The sequence below is a fragment of the Miniopterus schreibersii genome (assembly GCF_964146895.1).
Source record: "Miniopterus schreibersii genome assembly, chromosome: 2".
NCBI classification, from domain to species: Eukaryota; Metazoa; Chordata; class Mammalia; order Chiroptera; family Miniopteridae; genus Miniopterus; species Miniopterus schreibersii.
The window spans coordinates 178,816,892-178,830,059 of NC_138102.1; the positions used below are offsets into that span (position 1 = coordinate 178,816,892).

General features: G+C 54.9%; 1 protein-coding gene across 1 annotated transcript; it reads left to right on the forward strand.

Annotated features, from left to right (window-relative positions):
- Positions 1–2,115: 2,115 nt before the first annotated feature.
- ISX (intestine specific homeobox) lies at positions 2,116–11,483 on the forward strand (the record flags this gene model as incomplete). The annotated part of the gene is made up of 4 exons (XM_081128514.1): positions 2,116–2,308; positions 8,278–8,426; positions 10,290–10,406; positions 11,244–11,483. The coding sequence occupies 4 exons, from the start codon at positions 2,116–2,118 to the stop codon at positions 11,481–11,483; spliced, it is 699 nt and encodes a 232-aa protein (XP_080984640.1).
- Positions 11,484–13,168: the final 1,685 nt, after the last annotated feature.

Below are 13,168 nucleotides of genomic sequence, written 5' to 3' on the forward strand. Positions count from 1 at the left end.
GTTGGACCGGACGGTCACTGGGGGTTATGGGGCAGGGAGCAGGGGTGGCTTTCAGGGCTGAACACCGCTCCTCCTACTGGCTGGCCGCGGAGCCCGACACCCACCACGCCCCCCTCCGGGTGCATCTCCTCACGGTAAACTGGTGGGAATGGCACCCAGCTGATGAGGCTGTTGGTGGATTAACTGAGGCAGCGGGTGCCCCACCCCCGGCCCCACAGCCTCCCTCCCCTCCGTTACTGCCTGGCCCGCAGTGGCCATCGCAGCAGGTCTGCCCCAGCAGAAGGAACTGCCCTCCCGAGGCAGCAGCTCCCTGAGCCACCCAGCCGTGGGCCTGGCCTCCGCGGGACTCGGCCTCCGCACAGTAAAGGGCGCACAGCACGTCCCTGGGCGTCCACCACCCTGGGTCCTTTTCCTCCTGGCCCAGAGAACTCCGTTTCCAGGCCCTGTGCCTCAGGCAGGGTCATGTCACTCCTCCTGGACGCAGAAGATGAGCGGAAGCTCCGTGACCCCCTTCCCCTCTGACTCACAACACTCCCTGCCCCTCTCCCCGTTCCCACCGTAGGAGGACGGCAGCTTCACACTCGGAAGGAGCCCGGGTCCCCGAACGAATGTCCAGCTGCACTGGCTGTGACGAGGGTGAGCAATGATGCTCCCAAGACTCTAGGGTTTGCTTGCGCCTGCAGCAGAGCCCGGAGTCCCCTGGCCGGGTCCGATAGCCTGACACTTCCAGGGGGAACAGGTCCTGAAACAGACCCCATGACCTTCCATTTCCCATCTCAGGTGAGCCCCAAACTCACCCCACTCACCCTCCTCAGGGCGTGAGGATCAGCCTTCCCACACCCCGCCTGCTGCCCCCTCCCTCTGACAGAAAGTCTAGATTCTGACGTCCCAGTTCCTGTTCACGCTCTCTCCCGGGACATCTGTCTCTCTCGTGCGAACCTGCTCCTGTGCCCAGTGCAGATTCAGGAGCTCCCCTCCATGTCCCCACGTACTTGCAAGCGCACCTGGGAGAGACTGCACCCTGGCCGGGCCTCCAGCCTGAGGGAGACCCATAAACTCTCCCGGCTGAGTAAACACATTTTATTGGGCCTGGGAACACTTCCTGGCCATCCTGCCCCACCTTCCTTGTCCTGTTCCAGCCTGGCCAGTTCCCCAGCACAGCCCCCCTGACCCCCAAAACCCATCCTCTAGCCCCCTCTGCCTCCTGCCCCTTTCCCCGGACACCTGCATCCCCTGCTGTAAGGAGGGCGGAGAGTTTCTTCTCTTATCAGCCGTTTTACAGCCCCCTCCTCCCTGGTTACACAGTCACTGGGAACAGAACTCCTGACAAGGACAGATCGGTGCCTGTCAGCTCCCAGCGACAGTTTGCCGGGCAGAGAGAAAGGGCCCTTCGGTGCTGTCTCTGGGGCAGGTAAGGGGCATGCAAGCAGGAAAGAAGCAGAAAAGACGCCACAAGGCAAGAAGAGGCACCGGGTCCAGGAGCCTGTGGAGAGACTTACGAAGTGAGGTCCGGGTGAGAAGAAGGGAAGAAAGTCAGGGCCAGACCAGAGACGCCCGGGGAGCTCAGCACTCAGCCCAGCCCCGTGGCAGAGAGAAAGCGGGGCAGTGGCCCAGTGACCCCGCCCTGCGCCTCCACCCGCAGGACATCAGAAGCGCCGGTGCTCCGGGAGGCGCACTCTGGAGTCTCCGCGGCAGACTGGGAGCCGGCCAGGAGGGCTCCAGGGACATCCTCAGCTGCGGTGTGGCCCAGGACGGAGCTGGCCACCTGGGACCTAAGGGTGGCAATGATGACTCCCTTGGAGTCGAGCTGGCAAGAGCCCTGAGCCTGCGGGTACAGGGTACAGCCCGTTCCAACTCTTCCCTTGTGACCCACCTCCTTGATCCCAGGGGTGAGCTGAAGTGACCCATGGAAGTCCCTGGGGAGACAGAAGCGTGCCTGGATAACCCGACGTGAGGCTCCCCTTTCTCCACCTCCGCTTACCCTCTTGATGCCAGGAGCTTCGGGGGAGGAAGCGGCAGCCCTCCACCAGCATCACCCTGGGCACACGAAGCCCCCTCAGCTCTCTTCACACCGCCCCCGGAGAGTGCCAAGGCAGGCGCTGCTCTTTGCGGGGTATGGAGGGGAAGAACTCGGGGTGCTGTGAGGCCCCAAAGAAGCTGGGCCTGTCCTTCTCCATTGAGGAGATCTTAAAGAGGCCGGCCGCGAGGAGCGACGGGTTCAGACGGGAAGGGGCAGATGGACAGGGCACCGAGCAAGCAGCAGCGGCAGGCTCGAGGCCCGAGAGGCCCCCCCAGGACCAGCCGCAGGGTAAGTGTCTTCTGGTCATTTCTTATCCATCCCCGAATCTCCAAGACCCAGAGGGACTCAGGCAGAGAAATGGCCACTCCACATCGAAAGAAGAGAGGTGCCAGGCACGGGGCTGAGACCTTCACTCTTTCTATCTAACCCGTAACTGGTTGCTCAGATGCGACACCAGGCTCAGTTAGTCGCAGAATGCAGGGGCGGGGGCCTGTTCCTGTAACCAGGCCCCCGCCGAGAATGCTGCTACCGATTACTTATTTACGACGGGGTGGGCACTGTCCCGGAGGCTGTGTGGGCCTCCTCTTTAGCTTCATAATCATCAGAACCTGACAGATGTGGAAACTCATCTGTGAACGAAGAGAGGTGGATGGTGATCCCAGGTTGCCCAGCCGGTAAGCAGAAGGCCCGAGGTCAGGACCTGCTCTGTCTGCCCTCAACACCGCTCAGTCGGCACATTAGCAAGCAGAGCCCGCCTGTGCCGCTTCAGGTGGCTGAAGCTTTGCCCGGATCGGTCCACCCTGATCATCCCCCCGCCCCCCAGGTCTGTGGCCCACCCAGGGCATGTCCCTGAATAACAATGGCCAGATCTCAGACCCTTCCCTGACAGCTGACTTAGGGGAAGGGCACTAAGGTGGACACGGGCTCCCCTCTAAGAGTCAAGAATTTGTGATGTCCATCTTAGTTCTACCCTGGCCTCTGTGACCTCAAGAAAGTCCCTTTCCAACTCGGGCCTGAGCTCTATCCTCTGTGAAACAGCTGAGTGGAGGAAGGGGAAACCGAGGTGATGTCTGGGAGCTGACGAGCCCAGAGTTCTCACACGAGGTTCCCAGTTCTCTCCCTCTTCCCACCCCTTAATCCAAGGAAAGGCTGGAAAGGAAGCTCAGGGGAGCCCATGATGTCATCTACCGCACACAGCCCCACAGTCCCCACAGCCAAGTCTCCCAAGAAGGGCTTGTCCTCAGCTGCAGGAGAAGACCCTGGAGGGCCACTCCTTCTCAGGGAGGTGGCAGGTTTCCCTGCAGCTGAGCTTATTAATGGGAAAGGATTCCCAGTTTCATTTTCAGAAGTTCATTAACATCTTCCAGTGGATTGCATGAGCATTCACAGCAATGATTCTTCTGGGGTCTAACCTCAGTCACTCCTGCTGCATTTTCATAAAATCCATGACTGTCTTCTCTGCCCGAGAGAGAGAGAAAGAGAGAGAGATCTGATCTCCCTACCGGAGGATCTCCCTTCTCCTAGCCTTACAAATGGCTGATGGCAAAAAGAGAGGCGGCCACTCATTCTAAACTTCCCCTATAGACACTGGCATGTCCACGTCAGCTGCCCTGCTAAAGCCCCAGTGAGTGGTCGCCAAAACAGCAGCGGTGACGTTAGACAGTGCCCCTGGCTCTCACGGCCCTCCCATGACCATCCTTCCGTCAAATTGTCCCATGTGTGAGCCCCCACCTTATAGATGACAAACCAAGAAGAGAAGACCAATCAGCTGCAAAAACTACATGAGTAATTAGCACTAGAATTGAAGCCTGGGAGTCACAGTCTCCTGACAGAGGGTCATCAGTGGGACAGGTGCAGAGATGGGCAAGGAAGAGACCACCTCAGTGGGTGAACCAGTGTGGTCTTCTGACTATAGTTTACCAACCCCTGGCCCGTTGGTGTGACATTCAGAGTCCTTCACAGACTGGCCCTGCTGGCCCTCAGTTCAGCTCCCACCACACCCACCCTGCCCTTCACTCTCTACCCTCCAGGCACATGGAGCTTCTCTCCGACTTCCAATCCTTCCTGCTCTCTTTTTTCCTTTATTTTTTTTTTTTTTTGAGGCATAATTGGCATACAATTATATTAGTTTCAGGTGTAGAACATAATGATTCAATACTTATGTACATGGTGAAATAATCACCACAATAATAGACATTCGTCACCATGCATAGTTGCAAATTTTTTCTTTTTTTGTGATAAGAACTTTAAAGATTTACTCTTAGTGACTTTCAAATATGCAACGCAGTATTATTAACTATAGTCACCATGCTGTACACAACATCCCCAGGACTTATGTATTTAATAACTGGAAGTTTATAAAGTAAACTTTTTATTCCCTTCACCCATGTTGTACCCTCCACCCCAGGCATAATTTCTTTTTTTTTAATTGAATTTATTGGGGTGTCATTTGTTAATAAAATTGTATAGGTTTGAAGTATACAATTCTATAGGACATGATCAGTATATTGTGTGTTCGCCACCCCAAGTAATCCTCCCTGCTCTTTAAATGCCCCCAAACCTTTAGCTTTAGACCCCCCTGCCCCACCCCCTTCTCTCTCCTTCTCTGGTTTCTCTCTTCCTCCCCCTCTGGTCAGTTTCCTGTGGCTGTTATAACAAATTACCACAAACCGAGTGGCTTTAAACAACAGAAATGTGTTGTCTTACAGTTCTGGAGGCCAGAAGTCCAAAGCCAAGGTATTGGAGGGGGTGTTCCTTCCAGAGGCCCTGAGGGAAAGTCTGGCCCAGGCCCCTGTCCAGCCTCTGAAGGCTCCGGCATCCCTTGGCTGCTTGGCTTACGGAGGTTTCACTCCACTCTCCGCCCCATCTCACCTGGCCTTGGCCTCTGGGTCGGGGTCAAATCGCAGGTCCCGTTCTCTCAGGACCCAACCGGTCACTGGATTCAAGGCTCACCCTAAATCAGAAGGACCTCATCTCAAGATCTTTAATTAAATCCACAAAGATGCTATGTCCAATAAGGTCGCATGCACAGGTGCCAGGGTTTAGGGCTTGGACATATATTTGGGGGAAAACACAATTCAAACCGCTCCAGCTTCCCGCACTTCCTCCCCCTCGTTTTCCCCTTTCCCTCTCCCTTCCCTGTTCTACCCCCCTTTCCTCCCCCCACTCCTCTCCCTCAGTGTCCCCCCCCCCCTTGCACAGCCTAGAACTGAAGGTGGGGCCCTGCTCTGCCCTGGGCCCTGGGACTGGGGCTGTGTCTGAGACCTAAGGTGTGTCCCATGGCTCATCATTAATGGCTCTGGCCCTTAGACAGGGAGAGCGGGGTTCCCATGAGAGCAGACAGGAGCAGGGCTAAAGGATGCAGAACTAAAAGCCTGTACGTCCCCCAGGATACGTGTAGTTTGCTTCCCTCTTTCAGACCCCTTATCTCAGTCCCTGCCACCAGTCGCAGCCTGCCTGGGCTAGGGGCACCTGGAGGCTGCTTCTGGAATTGAGAACCTGACTCCTTCTCAGACCTGTTGGGAGTACAAGACTTGTAAAAAACAAAAACAGAACAAAACAAACATAAAAAAACGTAGTATTGGTGTGGGGTCCTCCAAAAAGCAGACCCAAAGGAAAGGACTGAAGCACAAGTGAGGAAGCCAGTGACCACTGTGCGAAACAAGCTTCAATCCTTCAGGAAATGGAGCAAATATACTCCTTGGGATTATTGGCGCTTTTTAGCCCAGAAATGCCTATCCTGGCAGAGGAAAGTGGCTCTGGAGCACAAAAAGGTCTGAGGGATGCAAGCAGGGCATTGACAACATTACCATGGTAACAGGCCCCCAACGTGTCGGAGCTGAGCTGGGAGAAACCCGAGTGGACGGCGGAGGCTTTAGCATGGGCTAGAATTTAAATTCCACGTATCCATCATATGCTTCACCCAGGCGTGCAGCAAGACTCCCGAATGGCTGTGGGATGGCCGGCTTATCTATTGCAGCGGCGCGCCCACGCGTGTGCGCACACACACACGCACAGAAATTGTCCCAAAACTTAGTGGTTTAAGACAACCACGAGCATTTACTATCTCACTCAGATTCTGTGGATCAGGAATCTGGGGATGGCTTCACTGGGTGGTTCTGGCTCAGGGTTCCTGTGAGAGTGCAGTAAGAGTGTTATTTGCAGTCACCTGAGGCCTGGGCTCACGCCCGGCTGCTGGAGGAGGCCTCAGTTTCTCCCCAGGGGGGGCTCTCCGCTGGCCTCTCAGAGCCAACAATTCAAGAGGGAGGGAGCCACCTCTGATGGCCTGTTTGTTATGGGAATCACTAAGGTGGGCCCCACATTAAAGGAGACCAGTATTCGAAGGGTCCTATCTCAAAGCCACCGCAGGTATGTGCTGGGAGTGGGGATGCTGTAGAGAGTGGAACACAAGCTCAACCCTACCCTCATCTAGGAGGGGAGACAAATAGCCATCCAGCAGTCACCGATGAAGCTCAATGACAACGGTGATACGTGGTGGGGAAAGGGTGACACAGCATTCTGGTGGCCTATTCTAAGGGAGGTTTGGTCTGTCAGGGGGCCAGGGAAGGCTTCCTGGAGGAGGTCAAAGCTGATGCTGTGGGCACAGGGAACTGTAGGAAGTCCATGACCGACTAGAGAGAAGAGGCCAGTGCAGGTCTGCCCTGGGAGACTCCCACCCTACACCCACCCTCACGTCCAGGAGGTGTCCCCAGCCTGCAGGAGGGCTCCCAAGAGTGCCCTGGATCTCCTCCATGCTGAACCCGCTGCCTTAGGAAGACAAGGACAGGCCCATTTCCAGAGACTCCGCCCAGTGGCAAAACCCCAGGGCCTGTAGCTGAGCAGCGGGGCCCATTAGCAGACCCCAGAGAAGGAGCAATCAGGGGAGGGAGCCGAGCGTGGAGAAACATCGGGTTATAATTAGGTGGCCTAATCACCTGTGTAAATTGTGTATTTCTTATGATCGATGTGCTAAACGGCTCAGGTTTAATTAAGTTCTGCCGATGCGTTCTCTGTGAAGACGCACTGAGGTGTGATTCACGGCTTGCACAATTAATAACGGGGAGACGCTGCCCGGCCATGTGGCTCAGCGGTTGAGCATCGACCTAGGATCCAGGAGATCCCAGTTCGATTCCCTGTCAGGGCACATGCCGGGGTTGCAGGCTCGATGCAGCCGATCAATGATTTTCATCATTGATGTTTCTCTCTCTCCCTCTTCCTTCCTGTCTCTGAAATCAATGAAGGCATATTTTTTTTAATTAAATTAAATTAAAAATAACGGGGAGAGGAGCAACCTGAAAGGGGGTCAGTTTCCCTCACCCTCCTCACCTCTCCCACCACCGCATGTGCCCTCCCAGGTGCACTGCACTGTGGCCACCAGCTCCTGGGTTTCTCTGCCTGGTCCTAAGATGCTGGGCCTAGATAGGAACTCAAGGATTTTCTCTTTCCCAATCCAGTGCTCCTTCCAGAACTTGGGAAATGGGGCCCACCACCCCCATCGTCCCCTCCGACTGGGCCCAGGAGATCCCAGCCCTTCCTGAGGGTTAAGAACCTTGTCCCATGCTCGGGCGCCCCATCCATGAGCTCCTCTTCCTCGCTTCTTGTTTAACGAGGCCCGAAATTCTCTGGGCCGAGTCCTGCGTTCCACCTTCTCCGTCCCATGTTCCTTATGCTCTGCTGCCTTCTCTCTCCTGCTTCCTCTCGGCCATAGACTGCGGCCTGCAGCCCGGGTGCCAGCCTGGCCGGCTCCTCTCACCCCTCTCCTGGAGCAGCCGCCTCCTGAAAATGGGGGGAAATGGCAGTGGGGACCTTCGTGCTTCTGAGCCCACCCCTCAGACTCTGCCCTTCCCCACCCCCCACCCCCGCCCTGTGCACACAAGGTCACCTCTGCTCAGCCACCAGCCAGAGCTCCTGGCACATCCTCGCCACTGGATGTCCCTTCCCTCCCCGGAGACCTGCTGCGAGTGGGCATGTGCCAGCCCGCCCTCCCTCTCACCTGCCCTCCACTTCCAGCCTCCCCGGTGCCATCAGGGTCAGCTGCGTGATGGACGCTACTCTTTCCTGGAGATACGTGGCAGTTAAAGGAAACTACAGCACCGGGAGAAAGTTTATTGGGGGGTTTACAGGCTGTTATAAAGTCCTTTATTTAGGGAGGGAGTAATTTTAAATGGTTTTTGCAAATACACCGGGGAATCGCGAAATGTTGCGACACAAAGCCAACGCCAAGGTCACTCATACCACTTGGTCCCTCCCTCATCCAGAGAGGAAGGGCAAGCGGAGGGTCCGGACCACCTTCACCACGGAGCAGCTGCACGAGCTCGAGAAGATGTTCCACTTCACCCACTACCCGGACATCCACGTGCGCAACCAGCTGGCAGCCAGGATCAACCTCCCGGAGGCTCGGGTGCAGGTACCACCATCCCCGGGTGCAGGTGCCACCATCCCCGGGTGCAGGTGCCACCATCCCCGGGTGCGGGTGCCACCATCCCCGGGTGCAGGTGCCACCATCCCCGGGTGCGGGTGCCACCATCCCCGGGTGCAGGTGCCACCATCCCCGGGTGCAGGTGCCACCATGCCCGGGTGCAGGTGCCACCATGCCCACCCTCAGCCCCACTCACGGCACCTGGGCCAGGGCTGAGACCCTATGGATCCTGGACCCTCCGAATCCTGGACCTTCCCTCCCTGAAACTTTCCATTGGCTTTGTCCCACGAATAATCGCATTTGCTAAATATTCTGTTCCAGGAAATGAGGGGACCATAGATATAAGATGATTTCTCTCTGTAGAGGGTGAACATGGAGCGAGGTGGCTTTGGTGACGGCCATTGACAGGTGCTCCCGCGCCCTTTCTCTCCACACATGACTACACTTTCAGAACACAGTGCACCACCATGCAGCATCACTCACAAAATACCTCTTGACAGTCTAGACCGGGGTCAACAAAGGTTTTCTGTAAAGGGCCAGATGGGGGCCATCCAGTCATTGTCACAACAATTCAAGTCTGCCACTGTAGCATGAAAGCAGCCACAGACAATATATAAACAAATGAGCGTGGCAGTGTGCCAATAAAACTTTATCGATGAACACTATAATGTGAATTTTGTATCATTTGCACATGCCATAAAATATTATTCTTCTTTGGATTTTTTTGCAGCCATTTAAAAACATGAAAACCATTCCTAGCTCATGGGCCATACAAAAACAAGTGGAGGGCCAGAGTTTTCCAACCCCTGGCCAGGACCACATGGCTATCACGTCGAAGGCAGCGCAGAGGCTGCCTAATCTGTGCTCGTAATTTCTTCACCCTGGAGTATCTACAGATTTTTCCATGGCTGGAGATATAGTAGCCCCTTGCCACTCACCAGGGATATGTCCTTCTCTCTTTGCACATCCCCAATTTTGCAAGTACCATTCTAGCAAACCCAAATTCAATCATTGCGCTGTTGGTATACTCTCTTAACACAGTTTTTTAAGTCACTCTTTTTTTTTTTTTTTTAATAAATATGATGGACTCATTCAAATTCAAAATCTGAGCAAGGGCCCAGGTCAACATTCTACTCTTTATTTTATCCCAACTTACTTTTCTTCTGGCTAAGGACCACCCCATCTCAGACTTCTCCCTTTTTTCTTTCCATATGGACTCTGTCACCTGCTAAGTTGGTAGCATCAGCTAAATGGCTCAGAATTCAGCTGCATCTCAGCAGAATGACCAAATACAAATGGCCGCTTGTCAGGGACAATGAGGATGCTCGTGAATATAGGAAACGGCCAATGTTCCTGCAGATGCCAAGGGGCCCACAGGGGTTGCAAACCAGTGGCCCTCCAGGAGGAAACAGGCCATTGATGGGTTTTATTTGATCTGCTCAGCATTTTAAAGCTCAGAGCTTTCACATAAAAATCAAGATTTCTGCCTTGAAAATTGGATGAGCCTGCAAGGTTGGACTCACATTTCACATGGTGGCTGGTGGCTAAAGCTCAGAGGCTGGCCCCTAGGTTCTGTTTACCACAGACCCCACCAACTCCCAACTGTGGGGCACCCAGCTGCTTCCCTCCCAAATGAGCCCTGGGGCATGCAGGCATCGAAGGTTGTGACCACCCCCCCACGCCCCCACCCCCCCTTGCAGAAGGCTGACCTCCAGAGCTAGAGAATTCCTGGATGCCCTGAGCTTTCTAAACTGCAAAGTCCCTCGGGTGGCGCGGTTATGAGGCACGTTGGGGGGTACTAGATGGAGAAAATGCCTCTTGTTTATCTCCACCTGCTCTCTCCCTCATCAGATCTGGTTCCAGAATCAGCGAGCCAAGTGGCGGAAGCAAGAGAAGATGGGCAGCCTCGGGGCTCCGCAGCAGCTGGGCGACGCTGACCTGGCCCCCGCCACACATCTGGACATGGCTGTGAGTGGCTGAGGCACCAAGGGGATCTGAGGGACCCACTGTCTGAGAACATCTCATCCAGACCCAGAAGGGAGAAAACACCCCAGGGGAATATTTTTTAGAAAGAACCTGGGCAAGAATGTCCTGTAAGTCTGTGGGACCTGGGACAAATCGCTGCCTCTCTCTGTCCCCACGCCCTCACCCACTGAGTGACAATCACAGGTTTCTCCCTCCTCCCTGCACTCCTTGTGTAAAACTTCACAGTTCACAGGACAGGGTCATGGAGGACAGGGCGGTACACGGAGGTTGAACACGAGTCAGATGCCCAGGTTCGCAGCCCAGCTCTGCCCTGAGCAGCAGGGTAGCCTGGAAGAGTCACGGCGCCCCTCAGAGGACAGGGTGGTTTTGATGACGATGAAATGACTGAGATGTGAAGACCGCTTGGTACTTAGCAAGTGCTCCCTAGGTATTGGCTGTCCACTGAGTCAACACATTCGGAGTGTGTATCAGATGCTAAACTCGGGGCAGGAGCACTACATGGAATAGACAGGCCTGTGGCTAAAGGCTTGTGCAGACCCACGGTGACGCTACCAGGCAGGATTTTTTATTTATCTTTTTTTTTTTTTTAGCTAATGCAGAAACTGGGCTCTGAGAAACAAAATGACTTTCCCATGTCAAGTAATTGTTGTAAATGGCAGGGTGAGGGCCAGGCTTTCTGGCCCCCAGTGTATGCACTTCTCCCTGGCTTGGTCCCCTGCCCACCCTGAGTGCCCAAGTCCCGCAGGGAGGGGTGGGATGCTGCGGGGCAGCCCAGGGTACTGCTGAGGACTCACTGCTCTCCTACCTCTCCCGTGACAGGGCCCACAGCTGCCGCCCCCTGGACTGCCCAGGCTGGCTCCTCCTGCCGGGCGTTACCCACCGGCTCAAGGTCCGCTGGCCTCTGCCTGGTTTCCTGCCCGGATCACCCTCCTCCCACACTACCCATGGGAGACACAGCCTCTCCCAGGCCCTGTCATCCTGCAGACCTACGTCCCTGCCCTCGGCTTCCTTCCACCTCCACACCCCAAATGGGACAGCATCTGTGCCACTTCAACATAGGGACCAGATGGACATCCTGTCCCCAGCGGAGCCACTCTCCTCTCCGGGTGAAAACAAGTGGCAGGAAGGTGCCCAGGTGTCCGAGGGAGTCAATCTCCTGATCCAAAGACAGCCCACGTCCCAGGAAACCTCCCTGAGCCTGCCCCTCGGAAGGCTGCTTCAGACTCAGCAGCAAGGTGGCCGTCCCGGCTCAACGACGGCGGCTTTTCAGATCTCAGGGAGTGCTCTGGAATGGGGAGGTCATTCTCTTGCACCTGAGCTTCCTCTAAGTTGCTGTGTGACCTCCAGCCAGTCACTTATCCTCTCTGGACCTCATCTGTCGCATGAAGCAGTTGGACAAGATGACTTCTGAGGGCCTTCTGGTCCTTCCCTTGATGAGGTGAACCATGGTGAGCCATAGAGGAGGCTAATGAGAGGTTGTTTGCTCTTCCATTCATGACACATTTATTGAGCACCTACTGAGTGCTCCATAAACGGAACTGAATATTGACATGAACAGCCAGGGCTTTGCCCCTGTGAGCTCAGTCCAGGTGGGTAGAAGGGACAGTGCTGACCTTCCCCTGCAGGTACAGCATTCACCGGTGACCAGCCCATGTATAAGACATTTTGTGTGGCTTTGACGTAAATGTCTTAAGGAGAGAGAACTATGGGGGGGGATTTAAACAGAACTTAGTGTCTTTGGTTATTCTGTTGAATTGGGGAGGGATGTTGTCATTTCTGGGCTGAATGAAGAGCAATGCAGCAAACTCTTTGCAGAGTTTCTTTCCAGGGACTTGTGCAAGGGGCCCAGCTGCAAGTCCAGCCTCACCCTGTCCTGAAAAGCTAGGGTTTCATTGGACTCTGCTGTTTCCTTGCAGCGTGACCTTGGGCAAACCACATGCCCTGTCTGGGCCTCAGTTTTGACATCTGCAAAATGGCCTGCCCACTGGCCTGCCTCAAAAGGAGCTCGCAGAGGCTCTGAAAGGAAGTGACAGTGTTTTGCAAAGTGTGAGGGCAGGACCCATTGTGGAGTGATGTTGTCCCGTATCCCACCAGGAAAGTGGCTACTGTGGATTCCAGCCCTGGGATAAGTTACAAGGGAAGCCCTGGGATAAATCAGACTGGGAAGCCGTCCACTGAGTCTCCCTTCTGCATGAATATTGCTGAGACTTGCCCTGCTGGGCAAGGTCAGCACCTGCTCCTCTGAGCTGGGCAGGCTGGACTGACTTCCATGTGCAATCCCAGAAATTCTAGGATTCTGCCTCAAGTCCCAGCATCTCTGCAATCGGCCTGGATCCCTGACCCACCCAGGAGCTGGACTGGGAGTCAGGAAGCCTGGGTTTTAGTCCTGCACTCTCTCTAATTTGCTGTATAACGTTGCCGTCAATCTCTCTGGGCCTCAGCTTTCTCATCTGTAAATTGGGGCAGCAAGGCTAGCTCTGCCTTCAGGCGTACAATGGGCCAGAACCACAGAGTACCTCCCATGATATAAATGAACTTTGCAAACGTAGACGTGCAAATCACCCAGAGCCTGAGTATTATTACTGACGCCTCACCCCCAGCAAACTCTGGATAGAAGGAGAAGGCTAAGGGCTGGGGGAGCAAGAGTTGATTAACGAACAAAGACGGGCAGCTGCCAACTTACTGACTCGGATAGCAGGTACCCATTTCATGGCCTTGAACTCGTAATTTGTAAAATGTAAAAT